General features: G+C 43.9%; 1 protein-coding gene across 2 annotated transcripts in view; it reads right to left on the bottom strand.

Moving 5' to 3' along the window:
* The window catches only part of ANXA2 (annexin A2), a 40,930-nt gene that overhangs the window by 15,256 nt on the left and 6,634 nt on the right, over window positions 1-19,040 (bottom strand). Inside the window, exons 2-3 of one of the 2 annotated variants that reach the window (XM_054565340.1) lie at window positions 14,719-14,777; window positions 11,641-11,740 (exon numbers count right to left, since the gene is read on the bottom strand). In XM_054565340.1, the coding sequence (XP_054421315.1) occupies window positions 11,641-11,740; window positions 14,719-14,766 (148 nt within the window). In that variant the 5' untranslated portion in view covers window positions 14,767-14,777. Of the gene's footprint in view, window positions 1-7,891; window positions 8,102-11,640; window positions 11,741-14,718; window positions 14,778-19,040 lie in introns of those variants that run through there. The other variant, XM_054565341.1, reaches the window with a different exon arrangement.

Genomic DNA, 19,040 nt, shown 5'->3' with positions numbered 1-19,040 from the left:
ATCATCTGAGGGATGGAATTATGGGTAATTTAAAGTTTTCTTTCTTTTGAGCATATGCTTTCAAAGTTCCATAATGAGCAGAAAGGGTTGTTTTTTTTTTAATACATTGTGAATGGCATGCAATCAATGATCTAGAATCAACTAGTGACTTTACCTCAACAAATTCTTGGCATGGTTCTAAATACTTTAGTTAATAAAACACAATATGCATAATAATTAGGAGCTAGAGCTATTAATTCTCTTTGGTTTCCAAAACACCCTAACAAAAAATATATCATTTCATCAACCAGTGGAGATAGTTATTTCTCTTCCTAGTTTATAGATGAAGACACTGAACTGAGATATTGAAGCCCAGCCGCGTATAAACATCTGGATAAACATCTGCCCTCCTGGGATCTCAGTTTCTCCATCTGCAGCAGGGACTTGAGCAATGACCTCCAGTTCTGCTTTCATAAAACACTAACTGAATCGAGCTTTAACGTATTTAGTTTCAATTAAGTATGGGCTGGATAGATTTATTCAACGACTCATTCAAGTTAGAGGCTACTTCAGTGGTTACGTGTCTGGGCACACACACCTGCATGCATACCTACCCTCACTAATGTGTGCTCCCTGGCATGTGCGCTCTCCCTGTCTCTATTTTATGGCTCTAACTTTATATTAGGAAAACCACGTGTGTCCTGACTGGGTAGCTCACTTGGTTGGAGCATGGTCCTGATAAGCCAAGATTGAGGGTTCTGTCTCCATTCAGGGCACATACAAGAATCAACCGATGAATGCATAAGTAAGTTCAACAACAAATCAGTGTTTCTCTCTTTCTCTCTCTCAAATAAAGAAAAGGAAAAAGAAAAAAAACCTCCACGTGTTTATATACATGTTTTTTGCTTTGTACTTAACTCTCTCACCCAAGTTTGAAAATGCTGGAGAACAACAACAAAATACAATTATATCCTCTAACCTCAATCCTAATGTTTCCTGAAATCAATTTTGGAGCTGCTGACCTGAATGCACACCAAGAACACTGAACCGTAAAAAACTATTCTCCCTTGGGAACGAATGCAAAGTTGTTTGTGTCAGAATGTGGTCCCAGGCCTGCCTGAATTAAAACCACATGAAGCACTTATTAAGACACGGTCCCTTGGGTCCCACCTGAGGTCTACTGATTAAAGGCCCTCTAGGACTTCGGACCCAGGAAGCAGCATTTCAGCCACCTCCCTGGTGATTATTTAAGAACCAGCAAGAGTCACCAGCAGAGATGGCTGAGCACAGGGAAGGAACAGAAAGCTCTTTAGAAATCTCCCCATGTGCAAGACTTTCAAGTACACTTCTACCAACTGCTTCTGTCCCGCGCAGGGTCATCTACAATTTTAGGGAAAGAAGTGCTTACCTTTATCCCAAAAACCCAGGTAGGAAAGAACGCCTGCGAAGAGTTCACTGCACAAACTGCAGAGCAGCCGTGCTCTTTGTCAACGAAAACAGCCTTTTGCTTTTCTGTTCATAGTACCTCAGCGTCCAGCCCACTGAGTTGGAATCCAATCCAATTATTGGAAATCCTCATAAAGAGCCTGGGTAGTTAACCTGAACCTCACCTAGGAGGCAGCAACTACTCTAGTCAGAAGGAATCTAAATGTATTTTACCTAAATTATTTACCAAGCAAACAGCCTGCTGAGATGCAGCCTCCAACATGCTGGGACATCTTACGCGTGAACAATCTAATGCTTTACAAAAATGCTAATGCCAGCAACTACACAGAAATTAAACAGGGGTTATTTCTGCAAGTGGAAGCCCACTCTCCCTTCTGAGAACCTCACCTACATCAGCTGTTTTTCGCACACCACTGTCTCCAAGTGTCAAGTTGAACTGGAAAGATGAAAAAAACCATGGAGCCCAGGACCAATTGCCTCGTCAAAGCCACTTAAGGCATATCCTGTATCATAACACCAGAATGCACACATCTGCTTGTGGGATTAACTATCTTATCTTCAGAGCACTGCTGCTTCCTCTTGACCTGCTCTCATGATTGGTGAGACAGTTTACTCCCGTGGAAAACAGCCCAGCACAGGTGGAAGCTGCCAGGGTCATCCGGTTACTCATCATTTCTGCCCAGGATGTAGCTGAAGGACGAGGCCTGAGTACTCAGCTCCCTATGTCAGCACAATCGTCGTCAACAGTGGACACCGAGCGCAGCCCACTAGGAACGCTCGAACAGATGTAACGTAGGCGCAGATGCCCAGGAGACGAGGCTCTGCCTCTCTGTGTTTGTGCTTTCCGAAGGCCCACTCTCCAATCATGTATAGGGAAGTGTTTGCTGGGCGGAAGGACCGAAGATCTAAGTGAAACTGTGTGGCTGGGGCAAAAGAATAAGGGGAAAAAGCAACAAACCTGAATGTTTCTTTCCCATCCATTGCACTTGTGTTTGATATGGAAGGTCACAAAGTAATCTAAGCAAAGGCTCACATTGGGAAACCACTGTAGCGGTGGGGGGTGGGGGTGGGGGGTGGGGGTGGGGGTGGGGGTGGGGGGTCCTAAAGAATGTGGGTGAGAACACAAATTCTGTGATCCAGGCAGATTTTGAAAAATTCATTTTTGCCCTGGCTAGGTAGTTCAGTTGGTTACAGCGTCATCCCAATACGCCAAGGTTGTAGGTTCAATCCCCCATCAGGGCACATACAAGCAACCAATGAATGTATAAATAAGTGGAACAGCAAATCAGTCTCTCTCTCTCTCTCTCTCTCTCTCTCTCTCTCGTCGATAACGTTTTTAAAAAAATTATTTTCAAACTAAGAGGTTAAGATTTTCAAGATTGGTGGAGGACCTAAGACAAATTTATTTGGCTCCCAGAAGTCTATACGCACTTATTCCGTGGATGAAAATGGTCCGGCTACCTACAAACTGTTTCCAACACTGAGCTGGGACGCCTGAAATGACAGGCACTGTTCTAAATAGCAGTGACCCTGAAGCAACTGTTCTGCGGAGGGATGCCGCAGGGAGGCGCTGCTGGCGGCAGGGCTCAAACAGAGAGGTCTGGGGTCGTGGGTTCTTTAAACCACCCGCTGTATTTTTAAAACCTAAAGAACACTTGCAGTCTAAAATAAATGGTTGAATCCCAAACCACAAAATCAGCCTCCTGGAGTGTCCTCCTCCTCTCTGTGGGTGGAAACCCCAAGTCAGCTCCGCATCTGGCACTCCGTGGAAAATGTCTTTATTGTCCACGGGCAAGGAACCAAAGAGGCCATTCTGAACAGGATGCTGACTCACATCTGCCAAGACACACTGACTGCACAAAGAAAATGGATTTCATTTTGTTTGATGAAGGACTTAGGAGGCTGTCAAGGCGGGGCTGACTGATTAGAAACTAAACAAAAAACTGCCCAGATCTCACTATCTCGATCGTGGGAGGGGCGGGGGTGGGGGGATGAGGGAGGGACCCGTGAATCATCATAGATTACAGGGCATAACAGTATTAAACCTCAGAAGAAATCATCTGTACAACAAGGTCCAAGGCAGGTCACTGAGAGGAAAGGGCCATATTTGCATAGGTGTGGACATTTTATTTATTATAATATCAAACCAATCATTAAGTACCTACTATGTGCCAGGCATTTTGCTAGGTGCTTTACACAATTCTATCATGTAATTCCACCATATCCAGGTGAGGTGAGTGTTAATGTCAATCCCATTTAACCATGAGGAAGGCAATGCTCATAGAAGGCAGGGACTCGTAGTCCTGGCCACATAGTTCAGTTGGTTAGAGCATTCTTTGGGTACATCAAGGTTGCCGGTTCGATTCTCGGTCAGGGAACATAAAGACTCAACCGATGAATGCATAAATAAGTAGAACAACAAATCAATCTCTCTCTCTCTACCCCCCTCCTCTCTCTCTCTAAAATCAGTAAGTAAAAATAAATAAAAAATTTTAAAAAAAAAAGCAAGCAGGGACTCACACAAACAGAGCTGGGATTCAAATCAGGATTACAGGCTCAGGCTCATTGAATTGGGCTCTCCTGCCTCCTGTTACATAAAATTATCCAAAACTTGAAAATAAGGCAAGAGGAAGACTGCATGCCCTCCCAGTCTGTGTAGATGTGTGCTCCCACTCGACTTGCTACTACTTACTTTTGACCAGGTTACAGGTTCTGTGAAGTAACACGTTTACTTGGAGGTGTTGGTCCATTGGAAAGGACAGCTCCAAAGGTTATGGCTTCAATGCCCTGTGGGGCATTAATAGTGTTGTACCCAGTCCAGGAAGCTCATTCCAACATTCTTTATTCAATGCCTATAAACACCCAGTCTCTCAACCACCCTTCGAACCAGTCCTATTTAAGCAAGTTAAATAACTATCTGACATGTGTTGATCCTGTATTTGAGTCATGTTAGTACCTTTTACAAATTATACTGATATTTTTTCATATCACACTCCTCCCCCAACCAGTTCCTAAAATGGATTTGGGGCAGTATATGTGTTTATATGTGTACAGAATTGAACTTACTTAGTACGTGCAAATGAACACATTTAATAATCATTAGATAATGATTTGCCCCTCAAGTAATAATGCGTGGCCAGCGAAGAGACCACCCACCTGGGGTTTTCTCAACAGAAAGAGCTAGAAGGCTCTCTTCTGGAGACAGCCACTAAGAACTCGGTGGGAAAGGGGCAGTCCCTACCAACAAGCCCTCTATCTACTGGAGTGATTTTAGAGACACACACACACCACAGATACTGATGTCCAAAAGTCTCCTTCTCACCACCAGCCATGGTGCTGCCTGGCCGGAATTACTGCTCTCGAAATCATCTCTCTGAACCACCCAGGAAAAGTTAGCATTCTGTCTCCAGAGTCTTACCAGGAGCCCGACATCCAGGTGGGCAACAGATGCAAAAGCGTGGCATCTGGCTAAGTGGCTGCGACAGATGTAGTGTTCTGGAAACGATGTGGGACTCAGAACTTGTGATCTGGGGCATGTCAGTTACCCCCTATGCCTCAGTTTTGCATCCTATAACACAGAAGCCCGGAGAACCCAATTCACGGGGATGCAGGAAGGACCTGGGTTAGTGATTAGGAACACACCTACTACCTTCTCCACTCAGCTTCTCTGTCGCAGACCTGGCTACTGACTGTGTTCGGTTTTTGTCTATGAAAATACTGGGCATAGAGAACATGGGGCCACTAGCGCACATTAGATTTGAGTCCAGTTTCATGCTAAATTCTTGCAGCTGCCTGAGAGATGGGACAGAAAACTAGCACTGCACAGGGTGGGCGGGGACTGGGAGGCTCGGCCCCTCTCCCAAGTCTGGCACAGCAGGGGAACATGGTCCCCACTCAGGGAAAGTGTCATTTTAGCTAAGTACCTAATTTCTGTTTCCATTCTACTCTGGTCTCTCCTCAGCTGAGACCCTTAGAAAGGACTGAAGTACCATCTATTTGGTAATCCCACCGGATACTTTCCTAATCTAGACATCCCTCCTCCCCCATCTGCTCTCCATGCAAAATTACATTTCTGAAATACTCTACGGGACCAGCAGAAAAACACAAAGCCAGCCACCACTGAAGGCTCAAATCAAATCAAATCAAATCACAGATAAAGGACTACGCATACAATGAAGCACATGGTGTGCACTGCTACTCTATCAACCTCTTGAAACACAACATTAGAAATCTGGACAGATGCAAGAGGGCCTAACATACCCACCTACCCTGAACTCAACTGGCAGTGAATTTATTATTTATTGACTTAGCATTGACACCAGGTAGGAATCTGGACCTTTCCATTGTCCCTGGGTGACACTGATACTCAGATTTCCTCAGGGAAAAGAGGTGACAGTTTTTACAAAAAAAGGAAGACCTGAGATGTGGGCAACAATTTAGAAAGGGAGCAAAGAATCTCTCACCCATGTTTTATGGGCGTCTTAGCTCGGATTGGGCAACTACACCCCACCGTCACCCCTGCAAAGAAAAGTCATTTTGAAGGAAATCAGAAAATCTGTGCTCTGAGTAAAGGTGGCCGTGACTCAGCACTGGTCCCTCTTTATCCCCCGCAGCGGTGTAAGATGAGAACTCCGAGGAAACTAAGTCTACACGAGGGAAAGGCCTCTCAGCAACAGGAACGCTCCCTCCTGCTCCTTTCCAGGAGGGCGGGACACCCTGGGCCATCTGAGTCCCCAAAGCCCTCTCACAACACGCTCTCGCTCAGACTCTGGGCTTCTTGCTGCTCTGGGCCCTCACCTCCCACCCTCTCCCATAGGAGAGAAGCTACTTTTCAGAGCCAATCTGCCTCCTGGCGTATTTGAAACAATATATTCCTAATTGTTCTCTCAAATGAATGGATATACCTCCAGGGGTGCAGGTGTGAAGTGAGACCAAAAACACAGGTCCTGGCTTGCTCACCATTGTCAGAGAGATGTTAGACTTTTGGCCAGGCTGGAAATAAATCCTAAGTGGTTCCATTTTAAAAGCATAAGAAAAAAGTAAGTGCAGAAACTTGAGGCAGTTATGCTTCTATACTTATGCTTATGAGAAGGGGGGAAAACATTACCCGCTTTTGCATCCCTTCCGGAGAACACAAATACTGCTAAAATCAAAACTGGCAATAATAATAGGGCAACTCATTACCCTCCCCTTCCAGGGGGAGAGAGAGACCCAAGCTGTACCAGTTTATTGGCACTTACACTAACTCCGGGGTTGTGCCGCCTCTAATTACAATCTATTTTATGTAGTCTAGATTCATCCTTTTCTAATTTAGCTGACTTTCCTTTCTAGTTATTTGGACCCATATGGTAAACCATTCACAGCTGTGTTGTACACTCCACAGTATATATTTAACCCAAGGCCAATCTAGACCAAGAGACTCCTACAGATTTAAGTCTCCAAAACCTCTTGTTAATTAAGCAATATCACTACTTTTGCACAGCTTTATTCAGCTTCTAACTAGACATAAATTAAGGTAAGTAATTGCACACAGTCTACCTCAAGCCAGAGCATAACACAAAATAATCATGCACTGGGTTTAGGTAACGTACTCAAGAAATACTGAGATCTCTTCAAACTAGAAACAAAGCCGGCTTAGAAGAATGAGCTAAATTCATTTTGTTAAAACAGATCAATGCTTACTAGGGGACTGTTACCCTTTCCGGACCTGTCCAGGTTCCTGAACTGCCCTTTGCAGCCTCATCTGCCAGCCATGGGTCCCCAACTCCCTGCACTTGCGGTGCCTACATTGGACTATTGGGTTAAATGTTTACCTTTTCACACAGTCCCTAGAGCTGTGTGAATAAGATTAAATCCAATTAATGAAATAAAGCCCTTGCCCTCAAGAAGCTGACATTCTGGTGGGAGAGCAATATATAAAATGAGACAGACCAAGAAATAACAGATTCTGCCCCTTTCTCAAAGAAAACTTGGAGAAGAAGCTGTGTATCAGCTTGGGCTGAGAGACGTGGGGGGACTGCCTGGATGCTAGAAATGGGCTAATGCTCCCTCCAGAAGGTGGTGGCACACTTCTGCCACAGCAAAGGCTCTGCCAGGGGCACCGAAGAGCCTGGGGATGAAAACAGAAAAAGAATCTGCAAGAGATGAGGCAAGGAGGCCCATGAGAAGGACACACGCCTGGCCATGGAGCTCGGTTGACTGGAGCGTCATCTTGACATGCCAAGGTTGCAGGTTTGATCCTGTCAGGACACATACAAGAATCAACCAATGAATGCATTGGTCAGTGGAACAATATTTGTTTTTTTCTCTCTCTCTCCATTCCTCTCCCTCTGTAAAATCAATAAATTAAAAAAAGTTGTTTTTGTTTTAAAAAAAAAAAAAAATGACAGACGCCAGGACAGGTGAGAGATGGTAAGATGATAAAGGTGAAGGGGAAGGGATGGGTAAGAGCTGCTTTGGGACCTACCTTCTGACCCGTCCAGGTCACACCGCCCGGGTCTACTCCTCCTGTTAAGCCTCCCCACTCCAGGTCTGCTCCTTTGCATTCCTCGTGTTTAACAGGAACTAATAAACCCTCTACCACAGGTCACTTGCTCCCAGCTCTCCTTCTGAGTACTGATCTTGCGTCAGATGGAACAGGCACTACCCAGCATGCTCTGCACTTGGCACATACACCCACATGTCTGTGCACACACACTTACGTTACCCTTTCTAGGAGAGAAGGCCCACATAGTCATCTTTACTTTTCATGGTCCTCTGGCTTTTGTGTGTATCAGCACTTAAGGTTTATGCTTCGTTTCCTTTCATGTCTAGGAAGCACCAATTACTTAGCATTGTGTTCTCCCCAGAAAGCCCTAGAGGTGGGAGTGGGGTGTGGCAGAGCTTCTTAATTACACTGAAGGTAGAAGGCATTCTGAAAGGGGGGGGGCTAAGATCTTAATTAGCTCATTTTTAAGTGGTGTTAGTTATCTAGAAATATCAAGGGGAAAGGAAAAGGAACAAAAGGGATTTTACCCTCCCAACAAATGACTTCATTTTTGTTTGTAATTAAATTTACTGCCTCTCATTATGAAGGTAATATGTGTCATCATAATAGAAAATTTAAAGAATACAGAATATATCGAAAGCACAAGAAAGGAAAAGAATCAATTACCCATAACTCTATATATCAATTAATAATGCCCTTTTTCCCTTTTGACATAAAAAAATTGTGGTATAATCATACCATACATACTCTTTTATGCCCATTTCTTTATGCAAATGTCACGGTAAATGTTAAATAGTGGTCTGAAATCATGGCGATGGCTGTACAACTATGTGAATACACTAAAAAAAAAAGTGAATTCTACATTTTATATAGTGAATTGTATGTATGTAAGTTATATCCAATAAAAATGTCAAAAATTGTTCAGAAACTTTATTTTCAGGTCTCTGTGACAGTCTACAGACATTCTACATACTATAGAGTGAGCTACTACTATTTCCTAAGTCACTCCCCGACTATAAGATGTCTGATATTAAAATGCTTGGTACACTGAGCTCTGTATGGGTATCATATTCCTTATTCTCAATAGTTTACTGGCAGAATTTAAGGTTTTAAACATGCTGACAATCTAGAGATTATTTTAAAGGACCAAGAGACAACTCAAGAAAATTACTCTCTAAATTCACTAGGCGCGCGCACACACACACACACACACACACACACACACAGAGAGAAAGGAAAACAAGTTCCTAGGCACTTGTTCCAAGTTCCTCTTTGGGTTTTCAGTCCTAAAGTGAAGAAGGCAGGGCCCTAAAGCAGGACCACAGATAAGGCTTGTGTCTGATAACAACAGAAATCGGGTTTTTCATGTCTGACACTCACTTAGCAAAGAAAAAAGGTGCTATCCTGGAAGGTTGGTGTCACAATATTTGGGGGCTTAAGCACATAGCCTGGGGCCGGGCAGAACTGTGTTCAAATCCTGGTTTCACACAAGCCCTTGGTCGTAGAGCATATTAACCCTCAACTGTGTCACCTGTAAACTGGCAGTGATGGCCCCCCACACCAGAGAACGGATCTGAAATTCTTCTAAGACGAACGTTCCAAAAGTGCTGGGTTGCAACACTTGCCCATAATGCACAGTCAATAAATTCAATAAATAGTTGTCACCAGGATAATGGTGATGTCAGCTGCTTTGGACCAAACTAGAAAGCAGGAATCCAAATCTCAGCCATGCAGACATTCCTGCTTAGAAACTACAGTACTTTCCTGCTACCTTAGAAAGGGCCTGAAGGCATTTTTATTGCCATGGGAGTTTCAGCTGTTACCAGAGTGCATTTGCGCAATCTTTACATTCCAGTGTGCTAAAAGCTTTCTCATGCAGGGATAAAAGCAGTCTTTGTCTCAAGCTGGGAAAAGGCACCGTCTTTGTCAGATGAGTTAACCGTTAAACTTCGAGTGTGTTTCTCTGATGGCACTGCGGGAAGCCCCAGGAAAGCAGACACACCCAAATAACGAGACAGGGTGTGTTTTAGGAAAGTGGATTGTGTGTGTGTGTTAAGGTAAATTATTTTGGGCAATGTCAAAATGCCAGGCACTATGCTATGGTGCGAGGAGGTACTTCACAATCACCCTGTGAGGTGGGAACTTTGATCAGTCCTACTTCCTAGTGAAAAAACTTGAGGCTTAAGGAAGTTAAGTATTTTTCCAGAGTCACATTGCCAGTAAATTAGTGGCAGAGCCAAGATTTGAAATGATAATCACCCATGTTCTCATCCACTGCGCTTCACTGAGTAGAACTCACTTCAGTTTTATTTTCTGATTAGTGACTTCCTGACTTCCCAACCTGGTCTTTGATACGTATGGTCATTTTTAAAAGCACCAAAAAAGAAGATTTTTTAAGGTCAAATTTCGACACTTCATTAGTCTCCCTTCAGACGTCTGGGCAGCCCGCAGTGTCCGCCCGGGCCTTAAGGCTGCTCGGGGGCAGGTGATGAGGACCCCTGTGTCCTGGAAGAACCACAGGACCTAAAGGATCTTTCTCCTTTTCTTCCCACCTCTGGAGAAAAGTCACCAGTTTCTCCAAAGGTATTAGGAAAGGTGTCCATGTAATTTATTCTGCAAAATAGAACAATTCTGAAAGTAAAAAGGGCCCAGTCAGTAAATGTGCAGGCATAACCCAGGGCATATGGTCATGTTCCATAGGTTCCTAAGTCAGCCCTGTTGAGGTTCCCCGTCCATTAGTGAACTGTGTGTTAGTGTGTAAATCCAAACACTCTACTGGAAAAGAAATATGTCTCCTAGCTCTTCGGCAGGGGTTGAACCAGCAGCTCTGATTGCTGGGTCTTGTCTGCATCTCCATCTAACCCCACAGTAAAAAGGAGGTCCAGAAGGGAAAATGAGCGTGGTAGAATCAGAGCATCACAATAATCACCATGTTTCCAGGGGTTCAGGGGGGTGGGGCAACCCCCAAAACACATGCTTCTTTAACATAAGCCCAGAAAGTCAGAACATTTACTTCTGTAGACACAGAAAACAGTGTGATGACTTGAACAAGCTCTTGCTCAACTCCACCCAATTATGTTATCTGCTGGATGTAGTTAGGGAAGCTCTGCGCCTGCTGGTCCTCTTTTACTCATCCTCGAACTCAAGGAAACATACTCATTCCAACAGCTCTTTTATGTCCAGGCCTAAGGAGTGGTGTTAACTAGTAGGGTAAAAAAAGGAGTCTGAATTTTTCTCTCATTAGATCAACCTAAGAGCAAAGCAGTAAAATTTCCCCAGCATTTTTCCAACAAAAGTAATGAAATTCAAGGAGAATTCAGGGGAAAAAAAAATTCCCTTAGGGATCACCATGAGGAACTTCCTTTACGGAAGAGGCACCGAGGGCTCAGTGACAGGCGGAGCTGGGCGGAGCTGGGCCCAGAGGGCACCCCCAGGGGACCTACCGGGCCTCCAGGGTCTCAGCTTAGGCCTATTTTCCTGTTACTGTGCTATTTGGTTAAAACACTATCTTGTGTTTTACATCTTCTCTCCAAAGAGAGGAGGAGGGGAGGGGGAGAAGAGGGAGGGAGGACAGCAAGAAGGTACGGGGTAAGGCAGGGTTGAATCCACTCCATTAAAGCTCCACTCCATTAAAACAATTTCAGATGGCCAACGTACAGAGATTCGAGGGACAACTGCAAACACCCTCGTCAAAGCCTGCCGAGAGGAGAACAAGCGTTATCACCTACCTTTGGTCTTGATGGCCGTTTCAATGTTCAAAGCATCCCGGTCGGCATCAAAGTTGGTGTAGGCTTTGACTGACCCATAAGCATTTGCGGGTGTAGAGTGCTGAGGTCAAAAAAGAAACAAACCCAAATCATACACATTTAAGACCCTCTTGTTGAAATATCGATTTCTAAAAGATTTTTTTCCTATTGTTTCTTTTAACAATTCAAGCTATTCTTAGATTCGGTAACTATAAGGAACTTGATTCTTTCTAATGAGAATTCATCTTCAAAGACCCAGCAAGTTTAGAACACGCTGTCTATATTTCCACTTATCTTACTTCAGTGCAAGCTCAAAAGCAGACAATACAAAGCTGGGCATTTGAAAGCACCTGTTTATTTGGGAAGGTTTTAAAGAGCATTAAAATTGGGCTGGCAACAATTCAAAACAAACTGAAATGTGGGAATGCCTGAATAACAAGTGTGTGTAGCCAAGTTTTGCAGCAGACGCATGAATTTCCACTTGGGCCTATTGACTGAGCTCACCACTCTTTAAAAAGCAAGTATGAAATGCCTGCCTGCTTGTCCGTCAGGTAAGTGAGGAAGCCGCCTCCACCCTGGCCAGTGCTGAGGCACCCAGGGGGTAAGGCCACATGGCCCACTTCCTCTTCATATCAACCAAGTTCCTCCTGCTCTTCCCTCTACCCTACGCCCCCTCCCCTCTGCTGTCTTTAACACTACCGGTTCTGTCTACCACTCTTTTTAGTGTTTTCTTACTGCCTTATAAACCGTACCCTCCTCCTTTCCAACGATTTACAAAGCCTGTGTCCCTTCCTGGTCGGGAGGACCCACCCTCACCTCAATCCAGACTAAAGTGCGGGCAACAGCCTGCTTCTACATCAGTTCTCTCTTCCAAAATGTCAGCTTGCCTCCTTCCTGGAAATGCTCTTGCCGTTCCTCCCCCCACCCCCACTACCTAGCCCCAAAGCAAAGGGCAGACGAAAGAAGATGGGCAATGTGGTTTTCGTTAGCTGATGGCTGGTGGAGCCACCTTCCGCTGCCCAACCTTCAGCATCGATGTTCCCCATCCTGAAACCCCCCACTGCCTCCTTTAGTACATAATACCCATCATAATGTGATGAGTGTCGTTGGCTGGGTTTCTGGAAAGAGTCAGAAGCTAAGGTGCCCTGACCTACCTCGCCACCCACAGGCATTACATTACAGGAACCCAGCTCCCACACCCATTGGTTTTACTAGGGAGATTGTACAGATAAGCAACGAAGAGGCCATCCTCTTCAGCGTCTCCCAGGACAAGCCAGAAATCTAAGTTCAGAACAGGACAAAATGTCTCGCAGTGTCCTTGTGACCATCTTGGCCAAGCAGTAAATCCAGTTCCTATTTATAACTCTGAAACACAATAAAATATCAAGGTGTTTCCCATCTCATTTCACTTCTTAAATTTTCCAGTAGGATTAACACCCTGGAGATGGAGGGCACGTTCAGGAAAAGGTAAGAACAAAGAGCTACTTTGGAATCTGCTATGGTGACTATAAAATGTGGACGGAAGTCTAAGAAAAACATCTTCCTATTTATTAACAATTCTCTCAATTATTCACAAAGGCAGACAGTCTGGTCATTGAGCCACCTTACATATGGCTTCATTCACCAGGTGCTATGTCATCGTATTCCAAAACAGTGAGTAGGGAAATGTTTTGCATAATTTTATAGTATCTATGGAAACAAAATTAAATGGATAACTGAACCTATTATCTGTAAAATCTCCTCATCCAAAAATCAAATCATTGAGGCAGAAGTGATCTTCTCTCAAAATACTGGGGAAAACATGACATTTCCTACTGCAGGCCCATCTCACTGGACAGACAAACGCGTCACTAGAACGCAGCAACCGCGGTGGCTGCATGGAAAGCCCTCTCAGGAAAGCTGATATGAAAAACAATCTAATGGTCAGATCCATTAAAGAAATCAAACACTTAGCTCCTGCATTTGTCTAGACCTCAGCTGCAGTTTGTATTGTTGCCAACAAACTTGTGCACAAGTTCCAAAAGGAAAGATGAGAAATATACACGGGCTTTATACAAACTATGCTCATGAGGACATCATCTTTCTGAATGTTTTGATGCAAGCACCCTAGACAATACAGAGGGTTCTACACCCACACGATCCAAGCTGCTGTCAACCCACTTTGAGTGTTTCATTGTATTTTAATTTAATTGAGAGCATATTTTGAAATATCTACAAGATATGCCTACAAAGCAGTACTGAATTTTTGTAAAAGCCATTTCAGCCAAGGTGACCTAAAAAAATGTATGATGTTATTAGATATTTTACATATTCATAATTTATATTCTACTTGATTTCTCAAAGTATTTTCAACGGCATAACCTCATATATAGTTTAAAATTTTTCAACTATAAGACAAAGAAGCAAATGCATCAGAATTTCCATGTTTGCATATTTCCTGGAGAAGACGATTAAAAAGAATTCTGAACTCCCTGATAGCCAAAGCAAAAAAGGAAACATAATGAATTACAGTACTTTCATTACAGAAGAAGGAGGAGGAGGAAAAGCAGCAGCAGAAGAAACAACATCCCAGCTCTTTGGGAGAAAAGCTTTCCCAAGTGCTAAATTTAAAAAAAAAAAAAAAAAGAAAGAAAAGAAAAAAAGGTGTAAGTTCTTGTCTGGAATAACTTCTGGGACACAGAGAAACACTCAGGGTAAGTTTTGATATGGCTACCCATTACTAAAATCCCAGGGCGCGACATGGAAAGCCGTACATCATCACAACAATTCCTACCACTGACCTGCTAAATATACAGCAGGACAAAATTCTAGCCACCCCAGTGTCACTAGTGTCTGTCCTATTTTAATGTGATGTCAAAAAAGTTTCTAGAGCCAAAACATTTCTTTCAAATTGAAGTATTAAGAACAGCTAAAATAATGGAGAAGAAAGGAGAACCAAGAGGGAGAATGACTGTCTGAATTTTGCCCCATTTTCTTTGATGTCCAAGGAAAGAGAGTTGTAGTATTGTCCTCAGAGATGTCCAATTTGCAAAAATGACAAAGTGAAAATGATATACTTACCTCACCCTCCAAGCTGAGCTTGCACAGAATTTCATGAACAGTAGACATTTTGAAAGAAGCTGGGGGAAAAAAAAAACAACAAAAAGTCTTTAGGATGAGGCTTTCCTTCCCCCCCCGAAGCACAGTGATTCATTACACTAATCTCTACTTCTTGGACCATTTCATCTGAAGATATTAGAATAATTTTTACAAATATATGCAATTCCCATCTCATGATTGGGAAAATTAAAGTTTGGTGATAGTTTGCGCCTTAGGTTTGGGATGGGCTACTGAACTAGCCAGTCTTTCTCTTGCTTTGTTTGAGCAACGCGGGGCTGGGAAGACTGATTTGTGAATACAAAACAAAATGTTCTTCAAGGCTAATGCGACTTGTTCCAACAAGATAAAACTGAGTCTTCCACTTCTCGCGCACAGTGCTAAGCTTGTCAAAACAGCTACTTCTGTTTTTTGTCACCAGTAATTTGACATATTGAAAGGGGCCTAAATCTATGAGTATGAACCAAAATCAACAGCATTTTCATATCGGCCCATTCCTAAATGGAACTCTTTATTACTATCTGTAATTATTTTCTTAGTTCACCAATGCTTAGAAGATATTAAACTGTTAATGAGGAAGACAGTGGATAGATTTTCTGACATTAACTCATTCCATAAAAGACTGATCCTTGCATTTAAGATTGAAAATGGCTGAAATGAAGTCATCTTCCAGTTAATACATTTAATCGGGCTGTAGCACTATAGCTTGATGAATTGGCTTTCCAGCTTTGCAATCACACAATTCTCGGAATCGAGACAGCAACCCCTGCCAATAAAGAGTGCTCAGCTGGCATTAAATTTATCTCACCTGAACCAAGGCAGGTCCTTCAGCAGCATCACCCCCCAGATAAAGGAGACAGAGCAGAGCTGCATCCCGAAACAATGGGAATAACATCTGAATTGTAGCATCTCCTGCTTTGCTATCTTTTTTGCTTAATATTCTTTGATCAAGGAAATTGCATCCATGCAAATTCAGCTTTCTGTTCTCTTCCAACAATTTGCTTAGTCTAAATATTTTCATAAAGCTGGCGTGGAGGGAGTAGTGGCATGGCCACTATTACCAGAAGGCTTTAGGCTACCTCAGGTGGGGATTCCTGGCTGGGAGGAGGGTGGCGGCGGGGAGGGGATGTAAGAAAAGAGGATTCGCCTTTATTTGTGGTTATGGATATGTTTCTGCAATACTTCCATCCTGATCTCTCTCCCATTCCTCACTCTCTCTTCTGAATGCTCACAGATGCTAAGCGTAGCAAAAAGAAAACCACAGCTATTCTAATACCTCCACTCTCCTGACTCTCAGACACCGCCCCCCCCCCCGCCCCGCCAAATATCCCAGTGCTGGGATATAATCCGAATTTGCAAAGTCTTCCTCTATAAATAAATGGTGGTACATCCAGACAATGGAGTAATATTCAGGGCTAAAAAGAAAGAAGCAACGAAGCTCTGAACAGGCACGGAGGAACCTTAAACGTGCATTACTAAGCAAAAGAAGCCAGTCTGAAAAGGCCACCTGCTTTATGGTTCCAACTGTATGATACTCTGGAAAAGTCAACACTATGAAGACAACAAAAGGGATCAGTGGTTGTCAGGGAGGAGAGGGGAAGGAAGGAGGGATAAAGAGGCAGAGCAAAGAAGAATTTTAGGGCCATAAAACTATAGTGTATGATACTATAAGGTGGATACACATCATTATACCTCTGTCAAAACCCACAGAATGTATAACACCAACGAGGAACCCTAATATGAACTATGGGCTTTGACCGATAGTGGTGCGTCAATGTAGGGTCATCAATTTTAACAAACGTGCCGCTCAGGTGGGGATGTCGCAAAGGTGTGGGGCTGACAATACATGGACACTCTGACTCTCCACTCAGTTTTTCTGGGAACCTAACACTGCCCGAAAAAAGAAAGTCTATTTTTTTCCTCTCAAAAAGTCTTGTGCTGTAGGTGGACTCTCCAATAGAGTAGCCACTAGCCACATGTGGCTCTCAGGCATTTGAAAAGTGTCCAGTCCAAAGGGAGACGTGCTTTAAGTGTAAGTACACAACAGACTTGGAAGACCTGGCATGAGAAAAAGAATGTAAAAGTCTCTCAATAATTTTTATATTGATTATTTATTATATTTATGATGTGCTGGGCATAATGGGTTACATAAAAAACTATTTAAATTCAATTTTGCCTATTTCTTTTACTTTAAAATAAAAATTTTTTAATCCTCACCCGAGGATATGTTTATTGCTTTTAGAGAGAAAAGAAGAGAAAGATACGAGACTGGCTGCTTCCCGTACACGGCCCAACCAAGGATCGGACCTGCAACCAAACTACGTGCCCCGACAGAGAATCGAACCCACAACCTTTCCATGTATGGGACACCATTCCAACCAACTCGGCCACTGGCTCAGGGCTCTTTCACTTTTTTTTTTTTTTTTTAATGTGGCTACTAGAAAATTTACAATTGCATCTGCAGCTCATATTCTGTTTCTATTGGACAGCACTGGTATAGAGGTCCAATCCCAGTCCCCAACCCTGAAGTCACTGGGTCAGTTAAAGACTAAGTGTGAGACTCTGTACGACAAACAAGTTTGAGTCTGCTCCAGAAATCTCCAGTTTCACCTTGGGCCAAGACGCATTCTAAAGGGTCTCCTCTCTATCCCTCAGCCTGAGAATCACCAAAGCAGAGAGAAAATCCCCTACAACACTGAACTGCTCAAGCCAGGCCTACGCCATTGCCCCTGGGGTTTGGTGCAAAGTGGACTGAGAAGGTGTGCCGTGAAGGGTACACTGCTGGCACCTGCCTTGCAGAATTCTAGTCCCGACTCCATACACCTAAGTAATAAAAACGCCAAAACACACAAGACTGGAAAGTCACAGCTACAACCGGGGTTCTTTCTGCTCAAGGCCATGCGGATTAAATTCCATTCATTTAGTGAACCGGGGGCCTCATGTCGGTTCTGGTGCTTCAGAAATCTCAGCCACAGAGGAACAGTAAGAACAGAGGAACTGTGTAGCTCTCTCATGCTGCCTTTCCAGCTCTGAGTGCTGGCTTTGCAGACAGCTGCCAACCATAACCATGTCCCACACGTGACCCTCAGTACTGTACAAATCAAAGACAGTCTCCACTCTCCATTCATGCTCATTCTTCTCCCAGAGCCACAACATACTGAGGAGAGACAGAAAATTGGGGTGTTTAAAAATCCCACAAATCTTCCCTTCCATTTTATTGTCCGCAAGTTGAGCTGCTCTTTCATCAGATCAGTCCTATGTGCTACTATCAATTAAATTCCTCTAGTTTATCTTGTTCAATGTCCATCCTTCAGTGGTGGTCTCATATTCTAGCTCAGTCTGGCTCTCCAAGACTGGCATGTGAACACAGCCTCAGCGCCCTCTGCGTGGGAGCCCAGCCTCCGTGTGGGAACCCAGCCCCGGTGTGGAAACCCAGCGTCGCGCCCTCCCAGCCTCCCCGCTGTCTGCGTGGGAATCCAGCCTCCGCGTGGGAACCCAGTGTCGGCGCCCTCCAAGTGGAGCCCAGCCTCGCCGCTGTCTGCGTGCGAAACCAGCCTCAGCGCCCTCTATCCACTCCCCAGCAAAAGTGGACTTAGACCAAATTGTTACTTGCTTTTCACCAAACACGCCTTACTTCTTTAATCCACAGTGCCCCATTCGTCCTTCCTCCCCCATCTCCTTCCTCTCCATTGTCCTTCTGGTTATAGACCCTGCCCATCAGATCACCACCACTGCGGCATCTGCACTACTGGGGCAGCTACAGCCCCCATTCCACTGGGCTCTCCCCCTCCTTTCAGTGCCAGAGGCACTTACTGATGCTGCTGGATTCATCCACTGAGGTCCTGCCATGTACCAAGTATTCAGGCAGCAAATGCTTAAGTTCACTTCAATGCAGCAGGCAGTATGTCTTACCTCACCCTGCCCCACCCCCTCTCCCCCGTGGGGCCCCCCCACCCCGCCCAGAGTCTCAGTTCAGTTCCCCCACACATTTAAGAGCGTCTTTGCACATTCTAGGTGCTAAATGAACGTTTAGAAACAATGAGTTGCTATTTTACATAGTTAACAGTTTATATTTGTATTCTTTATAATTGTCCTGTGGGAAAAGCGAAAATGTCCATGAAACTTGCTATTACTCCATGCACATCTTTTGTATCCATGTAAATACTTCCTATTTCATGCAAGCTTAATGGCAAACTTAATTTCACCTTAGAAATAAACTATGGTTCCTGTTTCTCTACTGAATCTAATCCCCCTGGCAAAGCAAAGTCATTTTGTGGATGATTGAT

Source organism: Pteronotus mesoamericanus, unplaced genomic scaffold (assembly GCF_021234165.1).
Source record: "Pteronotus mesoamericanus isolate MK-2021 breed Mesoamerican mustached bat unplaced genomic scaffold, CSHL_Meso_final contig_164, whole genome shotgun sequence".
NCBI lineage: Eukaryota > Metazoa > Chordata > Mammalia > Chiroptera > Mormoopidae > Pteronotus > Pteronotus mesoamericanus.
The sequence above is the reverse complement of the archived record's forward strand: the minus strand, read 5'-3'. Positions and strand labels throughout refer to the sequence as shown.